Below are 22,608 nucleotides of genomic sequence, written 5' to 3'. Positions count from 1 at the left end.
CAAGATTAAAAAAAAAAAAAAAAAGAAAGAAACAGGAAATTCTTGGCTCCTTTGCAAATGAAACTCTGTTTAGAGTTTAGGAAGAAAGCAGGCTACTCAGCCCACCTTGCAAGATTTCTTTTATCCTCTTTAAGCCACATTAGTTCTGATTCATCACATCTCCTTGTTTGGCCCCCTTGGGTTCCCAGAAGGGAAAGTGCTTGTCTTTAATTCAGCGGTCACTGATGGACACACCCCACTGGTCTATTTCTCTTTCAGGAGATGGTGCCCTGGGCTGTCATTACATGTGAAAACAGCTTATCCTTCTATGCTTCCACTCAGCACAGACACCCCTGCCCTTGGCGTCTGCAGGTGCCCGGAGCTTGGATCCTGGCATGTGGCCTCAGACTGAGCCATCTCACTTTCAGTGTCTGAATTCTCTGGTCCTCTGCCAAGTTCTGAGCCAGTCTCGGGTGAGCCTACTTTTGGTTACATTCAGTGCTTCCTAAAAGGAAGTTTCTACCAGTGAGAATGATGGAGCCCCTTGCAGTGGGCCCCTTCAGTCAGCTGCTGCACCCTGGTCTGGTATTTAGTAACCCTCTCCTTCTTCTGTGCGTGGCTGGTGATGGGGTAGCAGTGAGACTCTTCTTAAGCTTGTGTCTGATTATAATCTTCCTGATGGGCATTTTTAAGGATCTTTCAGAAGCACTATCACAGAGAAAATACTTAATCAGAAAAAATAGGTTGTCCTGCTATTCAAAGAAATCAATGGGATGGTCAGAGTCCTATTATTATTATTATTACTTATTTTTTTTAACATAAAGCTTCCAGCTACATATATAACTATTCAGATAAGCTGATATTGCTAGTTCCAACCGAACCTAATTATGAGTTCCTAATTTGATTTAGTGGCTGAAAGATTTGGAAAGTCCTTGTCTGAATTCTTAGCGAAATTAAAAAAAAAGTTCCTTTGTACCTATGTTATGGTGAATTTTCATGAAAAATTGACATCTCAGAAAACTTCATAATTAAGAGTGTCTGCTCCTATAAAGAGCTCAGAGTTTAAATGAAATTAGTTAAAATCCAAAAACATTTGTTTGTGTATTACGGAAAGGAATAATGATTGCCTACTGAGCAAGGGATTTTTTAGTTTCACTCTTCTAAAATTTGTGTTCAAAGTATACTCATCAAATATTGGGTGAGGTATACACACTATGTAGTGATGTTCATTTTGGTTTATAATAAATTTAATTTATTGGCTTTAGGACATCCCTAATATTTTTAACTTAAAACACTTTTTGTAAATGAGTCTTACACCCTAGAGGACAGGGTACCCTGTATCTAACTAACTCTGTGTCCCCTGGGTCCACAGCATCTTGAGCATACAAAATGTAGATAGTCAAAACAATGCCAGGTTACAGCTCTCGGGGCCATGGCCTGTTTGCCATGCGACACTGAATTGTGTACGTATAAAGTTCTGAACATTTTGTTTGAACATGCCTCTTTAATACTTGCCATTTCGATTTAATTAGAGCAAATATTCTCAGGGTTATCTTCCTATCAACTTCTGGGATAAAGCCATCAAAAACATTAAGATCAGAAGAAGGGGAACATGAAGTGAAGTCCATAGACTTTTACTGATTACGTACTTGGGGAAAGGCCCAGTGCCAGGTGTTGGAGGATGACTAAGATTACAAGCAGAGTTAACATTTACTGAGTACTTACTAGATGATCAACACTGTAAGTGAAGTCAGAAGTACCTTACATGCATTGACTCTCACAATACTAAAATGAATCGGGTTTTGCCATCGGAGGCCTTACAGTCTAGGATAGCCTTCCTCTTCCCTTTCTCCTTTTTATTTCCTGTGAACACTATCCTGCCCCACAGAGTCAACCTGGAGGGAGAGAGGGAGGAAGGGAGTGGAAAAGGGTAAGGGAGAAGGAGAGAGGGAAAGAGAGGGAGGGAGGAAGAGAGAGAGAGAGAGAGAGAGAAAGGAAGAACAGATTCGGATTTTAAAGTCTGGCTTCATTTCAGTAGAAGGCAGACTAAACAACAATACATTTGAATTTTTATCAAAAATTATCTTCACAGCCTTCAGAGCAGGATGCCGATCTTCTTGAATGAATGCTTCAATAAATCTGTCATCATTTTAAAATTTATTAGCAAAATTCATTTTCATTTTTATAAGCATCTTAGTTTTGCTCCAGTGAACTCCTTTTCCTCTTTAAGATTCAACTGATGAAGAAGAGTGAACACCCCACCCCAGAATTCTATTGTAGGTACTGGAGAATTATAGCCAAAAATATACTGCAAATTATTATATATGGTAAAAAGCAAAAGTACAATGAAATATTTCTTCATAACCAAAAGCAGAGATACATTGAAACAATCTGATTATTTTTTAAAAGTAAACCCAAGGTATCATATAAGTCCTTACACAATAAATTGTGACTTTTCTAAAACCATGCAAGTCAATTCTTTCCACCTCCCCCCTGTTCCCCAGATAAAACCCATTACAGGGTACTTTTTGTCTTAGTATGGAGGCGACAAGCAAAGCTGACCCTGGGGGACCAGAGACAGAGCACCCTGCAGTGGGTGCAGCCTCAGCACCTCCTCCTGGCACAGGCAGGTGACAACTGAAGGATATTCTCTTCTGGAATTTCCAAGAATTCCTGGGTCAGCTACTACCCAGGAGGTCTGAGGCAAAAAAACCCACTGTTTGAGCAGAGAGGAAATAGGCAGGGGATTCCTTAAAGGATGGAGGATTTCACTTCCACTTCAGGATTGGCAATTCCCCTGTTAGTGAATTAGAGTGCTACATTTTGAGAGGACTGCTCCTATGTAGGTGACTGGCAGATGCAAATATGTACCTAAAAACAAGTGATGTGTCACCTAAGAAGATACCGCTGGAAGGTGTTTCCCTCGGGCAACGGCCTCCATCCTCCCCTCTTCAAGCAACAGTTAGCAGGGATTTGTCTGAGGTTTGAACAAAAGACCAGATGGGAATTCTTGCTGTCAGGCTGTGTCCTCAAATATGCAGGGCTGAAAGCAAAACAACTGCCTGCCTTTGGGCCAGATCTTCAGGGCCCCGTGGAATAAAAAAGGTTAGTTGCCTTCCTTTCCCTTTCATCAGTCCTGTGCTTTCTTCAGAAACCACATGCCACATTCTCTGGTCCATCTCATTTTGAAAAGTATGAAAAGACTTTGAACTCCTCGGGGCCTGGCATTTGAACTCCGGTTCTTTCATCTCTTCCCTCAGAACCTGGTATACAACATGCCCTGCACTTTGCTCATTAATTCTGCTGACCAAGTAACAAGACTGGTGAAAGTTTTTTAAAAGTTCAGGCTCTACTTCACGCTCTCATCAGATGCCTGGGGAATAAACCGAGAGAGGTGTCAGGGGATCACATCTCCGTTGATGCTTCTGCAGCGGAGGCCGGGCCCTGATCCTATAGGCATATATGTGCTGCAAGACCTCCTCAGTGAGCATACAGTTCCTTATTCTGGTCCTATCCTAAGCAGACTATGAAATGATACACAATTCTTACACAATTCAAATTGACAAGTTATTGGAGAAGAAACATCACCAAAACAAACACACACAAAAGCCACAGGTTCAAATGAGAATTTCTGACTGACGCCATTCTTTTCTCCTACACCTACCTTGTCAGGACATTAAGAATCCAAGTTTCATGTCAACTTGCCCCTCATCCAGAAGCTTCACAAAGGACGAAAAGTGCTTTTGATAGAAAGAATTTATTTCTTTATTTGAAGATCTTGTTGAACTTAAGAAATCCACACAAATCCTTGCTCTCTTGTTTTGCTACGTGAAGGTATGTAGAAGAGAGATCCTGTGCGGAAGGTGGTCTCCTCAAATAGACAAACCTGAGAGTAAAGCAGTCCTGAGGAATCTGCTCTGGGTTTAGTAGGAGACATATGTCATTGACACGTAAGTGCTGGGTTTTTTTCAGACGAGGGATATATGGCGTCAGAAAATAGTGGCACGGTGCCCACTTGTATGTTAAGCTTCTGAAAGATTAAAATGAGTGGAATTTGAGGGTGAAAGGGAAAGTTTCTAAGGCAGTGGTTCTCAAACTTTGGCATCAGAATTTCCTACAGGGCTTACATCAGACTGACGGATGGATTTCACTTCCCAACACTCCCGTGGCCACCAGACATTTTTGATTCAGTAGGTCTTGGGTGGGGCCCGCTAACTTACATTTCTAATAAGTTCCTAGATGATGCTGGTGCTACTGGACTGAGAACCACACCTTTGAGAACCACTACTTCAAGGAAATTAAAGCCCTTTCTCTATATGCCTGTATGCAGGAGCTTTTTCTTACGATCATCACTCGCACCCCTGACAATTCTCTTCTACAGCCCTGGAGAAACAGAGCATCCTGACCACTCTGCAGTCTTGGTGACCTGATCCTTTTAGAGTCTTGATTTTGGCTTCTTAATAAATTAGCAAAGATCCTCGATTCCTGGTCACCTGTAATCTTTCTGTTAAAAAGTCTGTAACAGGTGTGTGTTTTATTCACTTGTACAGATGAGGAGACAGATCAAATCTATACCATCTCTGTAATTTTCTTTTTTGGCAATGATGGCAATGATGGTTCTTCCTAGGTCCTTTGGACAATGCCCTTCCACTCAGACAAGCAGTCTCCCTTGGTGTCTCATGTTTTGAATGAGCTTTTCCCTTGCCTGCTTTTACAATACCAATGGATTTATACATAATTCAATTATATATAAAACTCATTGTAAATTCAATTATATATATCCATTGGTATTGTAAAAACAATACCAATGAGCATTTTAAATCAGCAACTCCCAATAGACAGAGCACACAAAGCAAGGTTTTCTCTAAGCTTCTCTTCTTTTTACAACCCAAGGAGTGACACCCCTAGCTTGGTACCAAATGGGGCCAGCCTTTTAATTACAGGTTAGATGACAGAAGATTTATGGGAAAAGAAGTCTAATTCTCCAGCATGTTGGCTCGGAAGCTAGAGAGCTTCTTCAGGGCTTAAACAATTCCCATGTAAGAAGTACACTGACTAAAACCAAGTTGTATCCATATTTTAGCATCAGCTGTGGCTGCCGTACTCTGGAAAAGGATTTTTATGGAAACAGGCAAACATCCCTGAAAAAAGCATCATGACCCCAGATCTGCGTATGGAGAAACAACTGGAACAATTTAAATCACTCCCAAGAAGGAGTTTAAAGTTCTATTAATAAAAAACAGAGTCACTCAAAGATGAAAGTTTAGTATAATTCAAATAAAAGTGAGTTATAGGGCCATTTCCCAATACTTATTCCCCATCTGAGATTTGGAAGATCATGATGATACCTCATGGGTCTGTGGCAGTTATCAGCGTTACCTGATTCATCGACTCTCATTTTTTTGGTAGGGCTGTCACAATTCTCATCGTCAGACATTTCCATTTCTTCTTCGCGGCGGATGCCCATGAGCTGCTCACTTTGGGCATTCCGGAGCTCCTGCAAGTAGAGGATGCACACAAGTCAGAGTCACAGACACATATGGCTTTCCCCAATGGTCTTTGGGTATATATGACTGGCATATTAACATTCAGAATCCAAGGCTTTTATCTCCCAAATATAACCTCACCTAACCTAAAGGAGGTTCTGAGGGGTGTGGGGTAGAGGGTAGACCAAGGTCAGGCCTAGATTAATCCCTGCTCACCCATGACTAGTTAAGGGCTCTTTAGCAAATAATTTAATCTCTCTTGAGTCTCCATTTCCTCATTTGTACAAAGGGGATAATAACATCCACCTAAGAGGGCTGCAAAGATTACACAGAAATACCTGTTACATGGCTGGCACATGCACAGTAAGGACTTAGAAATTATGGTTAAGAACATGAACACTGGAATTTTAAAAGGACTGTTCTGCCATTGACCTATGGTGTGACATTAGGAAGGATTCTTCATCTCTATTAACCTAAATTGCTCACTGGAGTATTATGATTAAAAATAGTTTTGAGGATGAAATGAGTTAATGCATGTACAATACTTGGCATCATGCCAGACACTTGGTTTGCTCAGTTGATAATGCTGGACATTATTATTTCTCATGCAAACACAGTGCCCCTGCATGTGTGCATGTGCTCATGTGTGATCACACACACACACACTATTCAGATATCCAAAATTTAAAATCAGTAAGATGTTAGGGAACAAAACACAAACAGATCCCTTTTCTTTTGTATTGCACATGGTCATGTAGCGGTTATTGTTTTTGTTGCAGTGGTTGCTTTGGCATCATGTTTAGAGCCACAGATCTTAAGATCACATTTTACTTTCTCCACTTATTAGGAGAGTGGCTACAATCAAGTTATTTAATTTATTTGAGACTTTGTCTATTCACTCACAAGTGAGGAATAATAATACAAGCTGTTTGGATGCAGTAGCATATGTGAAAACTCATTGTAAAGAGTAAAGAATCACACAGTACATTTCTTACTACTGTGCCTAAAATCAGAACATTGTAATCACTTATGCTAAGTATTTATATTATTATTTTGTATCAAGGTGTATATTACATATTTGTGAATCCTTCCTTATTCATTCTGTTCTCTCACATGTACTATCTTCAGAAATACTTAAAACAGGCCGGGCGCGGTGGCTCAAGCCTGTAATCCCAGCACTTTGGGAGGCTGAGACGGGTGGATCACGAGGTCAGGAGATCGAGACCATCCTGGCTAACACCGTGAAACCCCGTCTCTACTAAAAAATACAAAAAACTAGCCGGGCGAGGTGGCGGGCGCCTGTAGTCCCAGCTACTCGGGAGGCTGAGGCAGGAGAATGACGTAAACCCGGGAGGCGGAGCTTGCCCTGAGCTGAGATCCAGCCACTGCACTCCAGCCTGGGTGATAGAGCGAGACTCCGTCTCAAAAAAAAAAAAAAAAAAAAAAAAAATTAAAACAGGGGAAAGCCTCCATTATTCTTTTTTCCCTCTGTAAAGTCTCCAAATAAAAATCAAATAGTTAAAATAATTTCACGTTATGATCAATAAACATATGAGTAACAATAAAACTAAATTATTAAAACTAATTTATTAGGGGCATGACTTTAAATGTGGTTCCAGTGCCCATTTGATGGACATGCATATATCTCTCCATGTTGTGGGTTCTCTCAATTCTTTTCTCTCCTTAGCTCACAGATTTTAACTACAGCATGATGGAGAGGAAATTATTTACTGCTAACAGCATTTGAATGGTCAGCTCTGTACCCTGGGAATCACCCTTGCAGAGGACAGGGAAGGGAGAAAGCAGAGAGACAAGGTCCAAGGTGGGGTGCAGGGGCACCAATCAGAGGCAGCCCTGAGAGGCCAGAGGGATGGCAGACAAGGCCTCCTTATTTGATTATTCCACCCAGAAGAAAGAGGTGCCAATTCCATCTTAAATAACACCATCAGGCATTGGAGGCGAGTGTCACATGTGATTAGTGGGGAAATTTTTAGGCTGTGGACAGCTAATTTTTCTACTGACAAAGAGCCCAATTCCCAAAGAGGTGGCTTGAAAACACTTGAAACAAGGAAAAGTCAGGTGGAAAGAATAAATGCGGCTGAAAGGGCCTGTTGTTTAGTCCCTGCGATTAATGACAAACTGTCATATGGTAGTTGTTCTTGTGGGAAAAGGTGGTGGAAAAGGAAAAAAAATTGAGAAAAAAATGCTGAGGCTGTTTCCACAGGGTGCCTCTGGTTTAGCATTAAATCACTAGTACACTCTAATAAATCTGTAGAGGTGTTGCAGATAATTAACAGATGCTATACATGGGAATGTGGGAAAAAATCAAGCCAATTATCAAGCTTATACGCAACTGAGAAATCATCCACAATGTTAAATTACCAACTGGTATTTAATCAATTAAGAGACATGTGAGAGAAAAATCACAGCTAATTTAGAATTCTGGGTCCTAATGTATATCAAAAGAGGTGGGGAAAGTAGCAGGAAGGCACAAAGACCCTTCGCAGGAGCACCTTTGACAGCTGCACTCCATCTGTCCCTCTGGAGCATCATTTCTGTCTCCTAGTACCGAACAAAGCAAGCAGGCTTCCTTAGACCTGCATGGAAGCCTTCACACATCCTGCTCCCCACCACACCCGCGCGGAGGAGGCAGGGTGAAGCGAAGGTGAGAAGCTGAGGCAGACGTGGCAGGAAGCGTGATTCGGATCAATATGTGACATTTGCTGACACTCACATTCTAATGATGGCCTTTTTATGCTCAGGTTTATTCGGTAGCAGGCCACGAGCCTTTCTCTCAACATTCCTTTTAATCACGTTTGGTTTTTATGTGAAGAAATAGCAATTCACAGATTGATCATTCCCAAATCTGAATCAGAGTTTATGGGCTCCAATTTGTGTTTTCATAACCCTCCGTTTGTATATTGCATCACAAACAGAGGACTCTTTTTTTCAATCTTGAAAATCAACTTTGACCCGAGTCTTAAGTCAGAGTCAGGGAGAACATCAGGTAAGCACCCTGCATTTTTCTGGTCCCTGAAAAATTAAAGAGAAATCCCACCTCTTCCTTACTCATAATCTTGAACAGAAAAACAGAACTGAATCAGTCACCAACCACCATAGGCATTAGTGAACAAAATAAAAAATGTCCTTCTTAACAATAAATTGCACTAGCATTTTAAGTGTCACATTATTGTGAAGTCATTCAGTATTCACCATAATAACAGTGATAATAAAAATTCATTTGGTATTCATGTGGATGTTACATCTAGTGCTATTGGTATTCAACTGTAATTTAGCATTAGTTAATGGGCACTTAAAATGCTACCCAAATGATTGATCCCATAGCACTTTGTGATTCTTCAAACTCTATATAAAATACTTATTTTACAAGTGTGAGCCAAAATCATTAAATAAATAAACCTTACCTTCCATAAGTATGGGATTTTGAAAGAGGGGAATATCATTTAGAGAACTTTAATATTAACATGCTAGAGATGGAGAGGCATCCAAATGAAAAACATTCTTTCATTTAAAAAAAGAAGCAAAGACAGTATACTTACTTTTAAAGTACAGGTTCAAAGCGTACAACTGCTCTGTGGAGTTAAAAATAACAGCTGGACGACCAACGACTAATGACACATTTTGGTCCTTCTAAGTGGCAAGGAGGTCAAATTCTAGGCTGTTCTCTTTGGGGTAGATACTCACACTTCACACATGCATGGATGCTGAGGGGTGAACCCAGCTGGCCTAGATATTCACTCCCCTTACAACATAGGCTCTGGAGAGAAGTGTAATTGGACTTAATGGCTAGCATAGGGGACTCAGATGTTCCTTATGATGAGAAAATATGGACGGAAAGGCATACTTGTCCAAACAGCAAACTGTCATCATCATGTAGAACACTAAAAAAAAAACCCCTCTGTATTTAAAAGCCAGTTTTCTATTGTAAGTTTCATTTTTCTTCAAAATAATTTGCTAGGGAAAGTGTCTTGGTTGATTTCTGAGATCTTTATTATGAATGGGGAAAGTTAGTTTCTCCCATTGCAGGGGAGAAAAACACTCTGTTCCTTAAGTGTTAAGTCAGCTGCTTTTCTGGACAAGGAACAAATCTCAGCTGCATCTGGAACTGACAGTGAGATCAGACAATGGCAGGCGGACTGCCCACTGTAACAGAAACCATCATGGCTGCAGCCATGCTATTCGCTGCCAATCCAGCTGTGTGATGGTGGTTAAAAAGTAATAATAAAATCACCAACCTCAGAATGCTTTCGCCAAATGTCTATGTTCTTGCGCTGGGCTTTCGAGAAATGGTCCCAAGCTTTTTGTCTGGTAGAAGCGTTGAAAACGGCCACAATCTGCTCAACTTTGGTGAACAAGGAAGTCAAACAAGACAAGTAATTTATGTTGTGATCACTATAGGGAAGCAAAGCAAAGACACTAGGAGTCTATGGATGATGTCACAATAGAAACAACATCATCAATATCCATCCAATTTGTGCCTTTCGTACTTACATTTTAGCAAGGTTGGGGATGTCTCCCTTCAAGTCTGTCTCCATAACTTTAGGTTAAAACAAATTCTAAGTATGACTGGGTAAAGGGCATGGGCATCTACTTGCAAGCATTCTTCAGCTGTTGTTTCAATATGTGATTTGGTCTATCTATATACCTAGATCTATAGATATATAGACACTGGAGTTGGCATCCAGATATACAGACAAAGTAATGCCAGGGTTGGGTGCAGAGAAGTGAAGCCAGGGAGAAGTGGCTGAACAAGGAAGAGCCAAACATATATCATTTTCTCTTTTGGTCTCTATCTCAAGGACTCAGTCATGGTCCTCTCAAGACATTATCATGTCCAAGTTCCAAGTTGGGACAACGAATATCCGTGCCATACCTCCCTTCAATCTCAGGGGGTCATTTTTCCTCCTTGGCTCCTTTTCTCCCCTGTTGCACCTACTGCAGCCAGCCCTCCAGCCCTCTGGCAGGGAACAGGAACCATAGCCTCTACCTCAAGACAGACCAAAGCTCACCCAACCAGCGGCAATGGCATGCGGTCTTATTTCAACCACCATATGGCGCCCTCCATAGCTCCTCATGATCACATCCTGTTATCACTTTCACAAGGCTCCCCCCACCTTGGCTCCCAAACCACTTGAAGTTCTAACTCTATCATCTTGACTTAATTTAGTACTTCTGCTGCTTCCAGGCCTGGTGCTACTAGACTGGTAAATATTGAGGGGTTGTGAACAAAACTACATAGACAAAGGCATGGGTTCTTAGTAGTGGGTATTACGGGTGGGGCCAAGTAACTGTAGACTTAATCTTGCTTAAACAGTTACTGATCCAGTAAGCATGAGATTAAGGAAATTAAAGCACTGAATTAATCATATGATTAAACCTGAACTTCTACATTTTTAGTTAAGAAGGCACACTTAAAATTAGCTTCTCAAGGATTCTAACACCCTATCAACATAAATCTTTCATACGTGATTCCCAAGGCTCTATTATAAAAAAGGACATCAAAGCTCTTCCAAATCTTCTGGTGTCCAAAGAATGTTAAAGAGCAATAGATTAATCCCCTCAGAAGAACAACACTCAGTGCCATAATTTTTAAAATCAGTACACAAAATAAGTGTATGATGGAGCAGAAGGAAAAAAGCAGATTCCATTCACTTACAATATCGTGAATACTTTTCTATGCTGATGAGCAACTACTTCTCAATCTATGGCTGATTTTCACAGAGGGCTTTTATCTTTTTGCTATTAATATTTTTTACTATTTTCCACTTCAGGAGAATCCCAACCCCAAATCTCCTTATTTAGCAAAACCTGTCATCATATCACATGATGAATTTATTTCACTCAATTTTAACAGGAGGATTTGCCTTTGGTTTGGCTCATACTCTCCTTGGGCACACGTGGCTTCCCTCCTCGACCTCAACTGGAAGAACTAAACACCAGACTAAACACCTGGGGCTGCTCTCAGTGCTAGTCTTCAGCTGACCACGGATCCTTAGTGCTCTGGTTGGCTGCCCTGCAGCACAGCCAGCAGAGGAGAGAACCTGTTCCGGTGGACCGCTGGGGCTTTCTGCATGTTTTGTCTGCACACAGGCTGGGATCATTGGGAATTTCAGCTGCCTTCTGTAGGGGCAACACAGAATAGTCAGCCCCAAATTTAGGCTGGCAGGGGTGGTGATCAAGAGGTTATTAAAGAGTAATGGGCTTCGTTGCTTATAATAACAGACCTCTTTGGCATCATTTAGAAGAGGAAGAACTATGATGTCCTGACAGCAGTCCTAAGGGGAAAGGAAAACATGGGTTGAGACTGAGTGTTTAGGTGGTAATAGTGAAAATTCTGACATCAATCAGAGAAGGCTGTTAATAAAAATGAAACACTAAAGGAAAGTATATCTGTTCATAAAAATGTGTAAGGGGCCACAGTGAATGAAGGTAAGACCAGTAATGCACCTGGAGGAGTACAGAAAAGAAAGAACTAAGAATAAGGACTCAATGGCCCAATAGGGCACAGGTTTAGGGGTAAAAGGAGATTCCCTAATATCTGCTCAAGCCATGTGCTATTAGATATTTACTGTTTGTGGCTAAGTGCCTCAGTTACTTAGAGCACGTTATTACCATATCCCAGGGCATAAGTTCATTCATTCATTCAACAAACATCTGGATTCCTACTAGCTACCAGGAACTTGACTAATTGCTAGAAATATATGATCAAGGCCCAGTCCTGTCCTTGATGCAATCATAGTCTCAGAAGAGAAAGAAAGACAAGCAGATAATTATCCTGTGCAAGAGAGGTGCAGACGACAGCTTTGAGGACACAGAGAAGAGAAGAGAAGAGAGTAACTTAAGTAGATAGATGGAATGAAAAAACATTCCACAAATAAGGTAACATTTCTGCCAAGTCTTAAATAGTGAAGCAATGCTTGCTTGGCAGAGAAGGCAGGGGTGGCCTGTTCAAAGGCTGGTATAGAGTTGTGGGAGGAGGGGTGAAAGCAGCTGTGGGGCTGGGGCTGGGGCTAGTGTTAGGTATGAATCAAGAGGGACCATGTATGCTAACTCTGATTGGGAACTTTATATTGTAAATTGGCTTGGGAGAAATTACAAAGGAATGAATTAAGGCAGAGGCTCTGGCATGGAGTGTGGCACAGGCAGTCATGTGACAGGGAGACTTGATAGGAGGAGGCAGCTGACTTGCTACATGGGAGGAGAAAGAGTGGTGGGAGGTACCACGATGACTGGGGCTGGGAAGTACATCCCAAACTATGCGAACAAGCACCGGTGGAGGGCTGAGAAAGAAGATAAGGAATTTGCTTTTGGACATGTTGAGTTTGAGATGCCTGAAGACCATCCAAATGGAGCTGAAATACGGATTAGGGGTTCAGAAAGAAGTCAGAATTCAAAGAAATATGTCCAACATTTTCTGGGCCATTCTCAATTTCTTGTATTCTTTTTCAATAGGGTAATTAATTAGATGTAAAACTCAGTGGGATTTAATTTTATACTTATGAACTTATACACTTTTCCCCTATACCAATCAAAAAGCAAAACAAAAACAAAACAAAACAAAATCCAACAAAACCCCAATAACTGTGTAACTCAGCTTATGTTTGGAAACCACCCACAGTATTCACAAAGCCCAGTTTACTTCTCTCATTGCTGGACACGCTGTCTCTGAACCAGCCGTTTGTCTTGCAATTGAAAGTTCTTGGGCACACACGAAAAAGGACTCTGGAGGAGTGCTTGGATCAGCATTAATTCATCATCATTAGGCAAAAAGCACCTCTAAGAGTATGCCCTAATGAATGTCATTCAAAACAGCATATTTTTAAACTCATAAATCAAGATGACTACCAGTATTGATGTAAATACACTATTCAGTGCTTATAGCAGGAAACACCAGAGAGGAAGTCCATGAATTAGATGACTACTTACTACCTCTCTGGTATAATTCATACTACTTACTCTATCTATATACAATAAAACCTGTTAAGTAGTTACTATCTGAACAGGCTCCTCAAAACTTTGCTTCTCAGAGAAAGATATAACCAGCAAACAAGGCGGCATTGGCATTTGTCCAAAACAAGCAGCTTATAGAAGTTGTGCTGCAGGTAGAACAAATTGAGACCAACTCCCTACCCAATGCCTTCACCACCTTAGTGGTCTACAGAGTGGTGGCCAGAGGCCCCACACAATCCTGTATCAGACAAAAAGCATAGACTCTGTTCTGATTGCCACTTACTTATGCAAGAAAGTATACTCAAAAGTTTTGCAGGTAAAGGAATGTTTTTTCTTTGAGGGATAACATTTTCCCAAATCTTCTAATAGCAACTGAAAGAGCTCTCCATCAGAAAATTTAAATTTACCCCTGACACCTTGCAAATCTTTCCCCCCAATTCTGTGTTTTAATTGTTTTGCCTAAATTAGGTTATTTGAGGATCATAAGAAAATTAGAAATGATAAATTCTTCAGAAGTACACCTGAATGCCAGTCTTAGATATCACAGTACAGTCCCTAGTATACCCAGCAGCTATAAATGACCCTAAGGGCGGGATAAACAGAGCCTTGATGAAGTTGCTAATCACTCCATACAGCTGCAAACCCTCACTAGTGGTTATTTATTAGTTTACATATGTGTATGTGTGGAGATACATACACTCACCTAGCATACATACATTACACACATATATGTATATATTCTTCCAATTTTAAACAAATCCATAAGACTAATTTAACAACTTTTTTTTTGCGCTTTTCCCCACCCCAAAATGTTTGGACATTTGCTGAGTTTACAGCATACTTCTTACAGATAGAGAAATGTACAGACTATCATGAGAAGCACTGGTCTTTAACCTTCTCAGGGAGGGAAAGCTCAGAACAGGAGGATATCCATTTAGCCAGGACAGACCACAATGAAGCAAGCTCCCTGGGAAAAAGCAGCCACTGGGCACAAAAGCTCAGATTTCTGGGCTGCACAAGACTCCTGAATTTTGAGCTCTGGGCAGTAACGCATGGGAAGTGATGAAAGAGAAAGGTTAGGGTCCTCCAGACAACACAAATACAGCCCTTTTCCCTTCATGTCCTGCTGACTGCATTCTTTCTCACAGGCCCGGCACCTCTTGTATTCCTTGTTCCAGCTAAAGAGCGGTGAAAGAGCCTTAATCCAGTTAGTGTTCCAAATATCTGGAGAAACTGATTAAGTCCTTACAGGCAGTAGGCTTGCCTAAATAAAGTACCTCAAACAAATCTTCCAAGCTTAATTTTTGTTTTTTAATGCTACCTGGGCTCATGATAGAGCCTCAACTCTGTAGGGTACAGAGGAAATTTTTTTTCCTTTAAGGAATAACATTTTCCCAAATCCTCTATGAATAGCCCATGAGAGATTTTCAAAGGCATATGACACAAATGAAATTGTTGACCTCTCCCACCCCAGCTTGTTTTTGTTGTTTTAAAATACTCATAGCTAGGGAAGAAGGGACAGAAGAAAAGTGTAAGGCTTTAGATGTAGTGCTGGAATTGGTGAGCCTTGGCTCTAGACTGAAGAATTATAATGGAGGGAATGCAGTAAGTGATTCCAGCTCTCAGGATACCCAGAGGAACAAGACAAAGTCCAAGGGAGGAGCGGTAAGTGTCAGACAGCACGTTACAGGAAGCTGCTGCTGTAAAAGAGATTCCCAGGCAGAGTCCTGCACAGATACTCAGGTTCTGGGTCCTGAGCATGAAGGAGCTGGCAGTCAGCCTGGCAGAAAGCCCGGGAAATAGGGAATGAATACCGTCAAACCCATACTTTAAGAAGGCATGGACCGGAATTTCAAATTGAGCAGGAAACGGGCATTCTGGGGTTTTGTCTTGAAATATGTAGAAAAAGCTTCATATGACATTGTGAGTCCATTACAGCCCTTTTAAACCCGAGGCCAAAACACCAACAGCAGACATCGTATTTCTGAGCTTCCCAGCTAGATGAGGCCAGATACTTGTTTCTTTTATGGCAGCATCCCCACTGTTTTTGGCACCAGGATCTGGTTTCATGGAAGACAGTTTTTCCATGGACAGGGGGTTGGGGATGGTTTTGGGATGAAACTGTTCCACCTGAGATCATCATTAGTTAGATTCTCATAGGGAGCGCGCAACCTAGATCCCTTGCATGCACAGTTTGCAATAGGGTTCGCGCTCCTACAAGAATCGAATGCCACTGCTGATCTAACAGGAGGCAGAGCTCAGGCGGCAATGCTCACTCACCTGGTGCTCACTTCCCGCTGTGCGGCCCAGTTCCTGACAGGCCATGGACAGCACTGGCCCAGGGGCTGGGGACCTCTGTTTTAGGGAATGGAATTTGAATAGAATAAGGAGAAACCTACTGATCACAGTATATAAAAAATAGGATGTTTTAAGCAAATTTCAAGCAAGCAAGAAATGATCAAATTGTTTAAATAAAACAGAAAGATATTAGGCATATAGTGACTTTTAAAGTTTTGCATCACTCCAAGTATACTCCAGGGAATTGTAGAGCCCTTTATTAATGCATATATTTAAAAATTTTGGAAAGTAACAATCCAATTAGATTATAAATCTATCCATCAGATTATAAATCTAATAGTTCCTCAAAATATATAGCATTTATTAAGCTTTTTAAATCCAATAAATCTCATGCCTAGATTACCCCTACTGACTAAATGAAAGTAATATATGTACAGAAGAAAAAAGGGACAATCTAAAAAACAAAAGTCTACCTTCCCATCTTGACAACTCTACCAATTTCTCTTTTAAAAGTAACCAGTAACCACTATTAACAGATCCTAGCATATCCATCCAGAAAATAAGGTTATGCATAGAGTACAAATGGTGTGTATTTTCTATGAGAAACCTTTTCACTTACACAAAGGAGCTAATATTATATATGCTATTCTGTACCTTGCTTTTCCACTTAACATCTCTTGGAAATCTATTCATATGTATGTTATCAACAAGGCTGCTATAAACATCTTCCAACATATCGTCTGAAATCCTTACATAAATATCTTTATCAAAATTCTTAGCAGTAGAAAGGCTAGATAAAAGAGCACCTGAAGTTTTAATTTAATTTAATTTAATTTAATTTAATTTTTTTTTTTGAGGCGGAGTCTCGCTCTGTCGCCCGGACTGGAGTGCANCCCATCTTGACAACTCTACCAATTTCTCTTTTTAAAAGTAACCAGTAACCACTATTAACAGATCCTAGCATATCCATCCAGAAAATAAGGTTATGCATAGAGTACAAATGGTGTGTATTTTTCTATGAGAAACCTTTTTCACTTACACAAAGGAGCTAATATTATATATGCTATTCTGTACCTTGCTTTTTCCACTTAACATCTCTTGGAAATCTATTCATATGTATGTTATCAACAAGGCTGCTATAAACATCTTCCAACATATCGTCTGAAATCCTTACATAAATATCTTTATCAAAAATTCTTAGCAGTAGAAAGGCTAGATAAAAGAGCACCTGAAGTTTTAATTTAATTTAATTTAATTTAATTTAATTTTTTTTTTTTGAGGCGGAGTCTCGCTCTGTCGCCCGGACTGGAGGGCAGGGGCCCAAACTCCAGCCACTGCAAGCTCCGCCTCCCGGGTTTACGCCATTCTCCTGCCTCAGCCTCCCGAGTAGCTGGGACTACAGGCGCCCGCCACCTCACCTGGCTAGTTTTTGTATTTTTAGTAGAGACGGGGTTTCACCGTGTTAGCCAGGATGGTCTCCATCTCCTGATCTCGTGATCCGCCCGTCTCGGCCTCCCAAAGTGCTGGGATTACAGGCTTGAGCCACTGCGCCCGGCCTGAAGTTTTAATTTTAAAAGGTACTGGCAAGTTGCACCCTATGTCCCTGAAGTGTTTTTCAGTTTGTTTCTCTTCCTCTTTGCCAACAGTGCATAATCAAATTTAACTTTTGTCATTCCTGATAGATGAGAAAAGGCACAAATTACATGGTGACCAATTGTCTGCACCAGTAATATGTTGGCAGTTTCCATTACAAATAACAGAAGCAAGTCCAGACTCATTGAGCCTGCCCCGTATTCAGTTGTTGGCTCGATGCTAAAAGTCATCACACAGCTGTAGGAGGAGAGACCTGGTTTCTGGGGATCTTTTCTTCTTTGTGACCCTCAAAATGGCAACCCTGATCTCCTCTGGGTCTCCACTAACTCCCTTAATGGTTATGACAATCATATAATGGTGGTAGGAGATTTCTTTCTTTTTGAGACGGAGTCTCACTGTCACCCAGCCTGAAGTGCAGTGGCATGATCTCGGCTCACTGCAACCTCAGCCTCTCAGGTTCAAGTGATTCTCCAGCCTCAGCCTTCCAAGTAGCTAGTATTACAGGTGCATGCCACCACACCCAGCTAATTTTTGTATTTTTAGTAGTGACGGGGTTTCACCATGTTGGCCAGGCTGGTCTCAAACTCCTGACCTCAAGTGATCCACCCGCCTTGGCCTCCCAAAGTGCTGAGATTACAGGCGTGAGCCACCTTGCCCAGCCCTGTGATAGGCGATTTCTAATTACTTAGCCCTTACTGGGCCAGGCACCATGCTTGATGATTTAAAACAGTAGTTATCAAAGTGTGGATCCTGGATCAGCATCATCAGCATCACTTGAGAACTCACTAGAAAGGCAAACACGCAGACCCTAGATCTACCGAAGCAGAAACTCTAGGGATGGGGCCCAACAGACTCTGCTTTAACAAGCTCTCTGCATGATTCCAAGGCATGCTAAAGTTTGAGAACCTCTGATGTAACACATTATCTTAGCCAAGTTTTCCAACGACCCTCTGAGGTAGGTGCTAGTATGAATGCCCATTTCACTGATGAAGAAACTGAGGTTCACTGAGATGAATATTTACTTGTTTAAGGTCTTATATTTAGAAGTGGTGAAGTTGGGAATGGAAATTACATCTGTCCAACTTCAAATCATGTATTTATAACCATTATATGATGGACCAAAGTCTTATGAGCTCTGTGGTGTGTGATGTGCTAGACTTTGTACATATTTGGATAAAAAGGGCCAAATATGCAGCTGGTCCTTGAGCTGCTCAGAGTCCCTGGGGCAGACAACACATACATGATTGAATTGCAAGATGAGAACTGCTTAAGAGAGCTGCAGAGGGCACTGAGGGAGGCCAAGAAAGACTTAAAGGACCCCTTGGCTGAAACTTGCAGATAAGTTGAATTTTCAATGCAAACAAGCCAAACATTGGAGGTTGTGATGGAGCAGGAAGCTGCATTTACCTCTCTACAAAAGTGTATTGAGGAACATGAGAGCCACAGTGCAGAAGAATCAAAGTGTCTGGAAAAAAGGTCCCTACTTCTTTTGTGTCTATCAGGCTGGAACCAATTTCTCTCAGTGTATGCCCTCAGCCTTCTCATTTTGTCTAAAATCCAGTCTGTCCTACTTTTTTTGAAATAAAAGTCACTGAATAAGCCTCAGCAGGTGAAACTTAGAGAGGTGGGGCCAGGGGAATGTTTTTACGAATACAACCGTGTTTTGGGGTTGCATGTAGAGGGGAATAGGGAGTTGGGAAACCTGTGTTGGTCAAGTCTTAGCTCCATCACTAATTAGCTGTGTGACCTGAAGAAATTGTCTATCTGTTTGAATCTCAAGGCAAAGCGGGCTGGACTAGACCATTCTGAATCTTCTTTCTGGTTCCGGGAGCCTTTAGAACAGGGCTTAGCAAACTTTATAAGGAAAGGAACAGAGAGCAATTATTTTTGGCTTTGCAGGTCATACATCTACCTTGCTATAGAAGGTGTCTACACATAGAAGTGGTTTGTCTCCTTAAATAGAAATCCTCTCACTTTGTCTGTGGCTACTCTTTCATGATTCTCCCCAAGTACAGTTTTCTTTGGTTGGAAAACAAACACTAAGTTGTACTTCTCTTTCGGTTATGCAAAGAGTCAAGAACACATCATCTCTGCTTTAAAGTAACTCTACTAACACCTCACTTTTCCTCAATTTGAAAGTGTCCTGGCTTTAAAAAATCTTTGTAAATTTTTTTTTTTTTATGCGTGGATTTTGTCCAGTGTAACTCAGAGACTATTTCCCAGAGTCCCCCAGTGCTATCAACACACACTCCCCTCGCCTGACGTTGGGCCGTGGCTAGAGTCCAGTCCTAGACCTGGGCTCATATCAAAGTGACCGAGTTTTCATCTTTAGCTCCCAGAAGTTATACCTTTCCTGAATTGCTGTATTTTACTTAACATGCACTCCAATTCTTTATTATTCCAGAGTGTAAGACTTGATTTCTATTTTACATTTTGGTATTATTAAAGATATTTTTTAAAAAACATAATGATTTGACTCAGTATATATATTTTCCATGAGACTGAAAGGAAGGATACCAAAAAAAAAAAAAAATAAATAAAAGACTCATTTCAGTTCTGGCAGGCATAATGTCCTCCACCATCACCTTTGGCATCCTGTGAAATAGAACATTCTGTGCTCATCCTTGATGTTGGAGTTTTTACACAAATTATTTTCTCTGGATATTTATTCCCTAAGACCAAAGAGGTATTTTTTTAATGGAAATAATGTTTCCAACACTTAATGCATTGGCAAATACAGCCATCAGTACAATTTTGAGGAGAAACAGAAAACCCGTCACATTGCTAAAGCAGTTACGGGGAATTTTTTTTCCCATGGATGAACTACAGCAATGACTGCTACAGACATGGGAAAACATTTTAACACTTCATAAAATTCCTTTTTGACAGCAGGGGACACAGAAGCCAAATTTCCCTCGGTGGAAATAAAAAATGTTTGGCTGAGATGTTCCTAAGAAGTAAATGATTTCAGAAAGAGCTTTTCAGGCAGAAGAAATGTGGACGAGGACACCAATCTGCCTAAAAGGGGGATCACAGTACACAGAGATCAGAAACCCCTCACATTTCACTCTAGCACTTAGCACACAACCTGACACTTGACAAATATTTGTGGAATAAATTTAATCATTCATTCAGACACTTGAGGCTTTTACGATTTTACCCAAGAAGATAGATGAGGGCGTGACAGTGGAGAACTGTCAGTGCCCTGCGCAGCTGTCTTTGGCAATAATTCTGACCAATCTTCAGCACCTGCAGAATCCAATGCACATAATCTCAGGGTCGAAATGGGGCTTAAAATTCACAGAGTAGCCCAAGAGGAGTAACCTTCACAGCAAGGTGTAGGCAGAACATTTGCACAGAGTAATATCTGATCACCTGTTCTATGATCACGTTAGGAGCTTTGAACTTCATGGTTGGGTCCTGGAAGATACCTGTATTTAGATATCCAGGGATGATAAAGGATTCACTGGTTGATATGATAAGAACTGTAGAATCTTAAGGGTAGAAAGGAACTTCAGGGGATTATATGGTTAAACCCTCTTATTACAGAGATGAGAAAAAGGAGACTTTAGTTGCTTAAAAGACTTTCCCAAAGTCACAAGGCTAATTAATGGTCACACTTGGATTAGAACCAGATCTCTCTGCCTAGTCAAAAGTCTTTCCACCATCTGCAGTTTTTAAGACCTAAGATGAGGTTGATGCCATTTCCTATCACAAATGTATAAAGCAAAGTTGCATGATAGTTCTAACCTTTCCAATCTCCAGGTTGAAATAATATTGATAACAGTACTCTAATACCTCTACTGTAAAATTCTCAACTAAAGTATATGCTGTGTGCTCTACTTTAAAGAGAATGGCATATTAGAGCTAAGATCATTGAGATCATTTCACTAATGATCTAAAACAAACAAACAAACAAAAAACACTTAGGTTGTGTTCTGCAATTATTAGGTTCTAGCCCAATTTTCAGCACTGCCTTCCTTTCCACCTGTGATTGGTCAACAATCTTTTTTTTTTTTTTTTTTTTCCTGAGGTCTTCTATGTGCTTACAAGAATTATGCCAGGTCCAGAAGTGGCACAGTGAGGTAGAAAAGAGAACAGTAAGTGGCCCATATCTCTATTTAGACTAAAATCCTGCTAGAGGGAAAAGCACGCAAACAAACCAATAAACTTGACGCACATAAAATAATTAGAAAGTAAGTGCTCAAGTAGATAGTCTTAACAAGTGCTGCAGAAGGTAGGGGAAAGGGAGATGATTATGGGTTATAATGGATAAACAAGGTTTCATGGAGGAAATGTGATAGAAGTGGGCTTCAATTTTGGCACTTGGAGGAGGGGAAATATTTCAGGCAAGGGAAACAGCAGAAGCAAATGTGTGGAGGTTGGAAAGAGGGTAGTGCCAGAAGTAAATACTTCATTTTCTAGCCAGATAGCAGCATTTATACTCAGTGTGATGTCAGCACACCTCTTCAACTCTACCTGTAAGCTGTACTTTCACATTTATAATATTCTTTTCATTTTACACACACACACACACACACACACACACACACACACACACACACTTAGAAAGCAAACTGTACAAGGAGCCAAGAGTCTTGATTCTAATCTGCCCATACTAAATACCCAAGGCCTCTCACGTCTGCTCTCTGAGCCTCAGTTTCCTCCTCTGTAAAATGAAAGGGGTTCGCCCAACCCTTTAAAGTCCCTCTTAGCTCTAACATTCTATAATTTCTGCTTTTTATCCATGCTCATTATATGGATGGCACATATTCTTAAATTAATATTAATCAACCTTCTGCACTGCCGCTGGCTTTCCCATTCGCCTTTTCTCCAGTTTGTTCCCTTCTCTCTTACTAGGAAGCATGTTGGGAAAGTAGCAAAATGGGGATATCATGGAGTGTTTAAATTTTTATTAGATATGTGTGTGCTGTAATTACAAAAAGGCAAGCAAAACTTATCATCTTGGCATGCACATTAATAACTGAATGCGGTAGTCCATGCTTCCTGAACTTCATAAACAGCTCCTGTATGAGCTTTGAAATGACAAGCTTTGTTCATAACTGAGAAACTGAAAGTGGGCAGGTCTGTGGGGAGTTCCTATGAAGCACAGATTTTTAAAAAGCGAAGATCAAAACTCCAACGTCTCTGAGTTGGAGAACCTGGGGAAGTTTCTGGCAAATGGACGGAAATGACATAAAGATGAGACTAGGATGCTAGTCTAGTGACATGACAAAGATGATTTACCTGTGCCGAAATTTTTTTTCTCTTTTTTCTCTAT

At 40.8% G+C, this 22,608-nt stretch overlaps 1 protein-coding gene across 1 annotated transcript in view; it reads right to left on the bottom strand.

Annotated features, from left to right (window-relative positions):
- Positions 1 to 22,608, bottom strand: part of ENOX1 (ecto-NOX disulfide-thiol exchanger 1) — a 251,289-nt gene that overhangs the window by 116,800 nt on the left and 111,881 nt on the right. The window contains 2 exon segments of the mRNA XM_017871019.1: positions 5,359 to 5,476; positions 9,722 to 9,828. Coding sequence (XP_017726508.1) covers positions 5,359 to 5,476; positions 9,722 to 9,828 — 225 coding nt within the window.

This window comes from Rhinopithecus bieti, unplaced genomic scaffold (assembly GCF_001698545.2).
Source record: "Rhinopithecus bieti isolate Rb0 unplaced genomic scaffold, ASM169854v2 scaffold_5273, whole genome shotgun sequence".
NCBI classification, from domain to species: domain Eukaryota; kingdom Metazoa; phylum Chordata; class Mammalia; order Primates; family Cercopithecidae; genus Rhinopithecus; species Rhinopithecus bieti.
The sequence above is the reverse complement of the archived record's forward strand: the minus strand, read 5'-3'. Positions and strand labels throughout refer to the sequence as shown.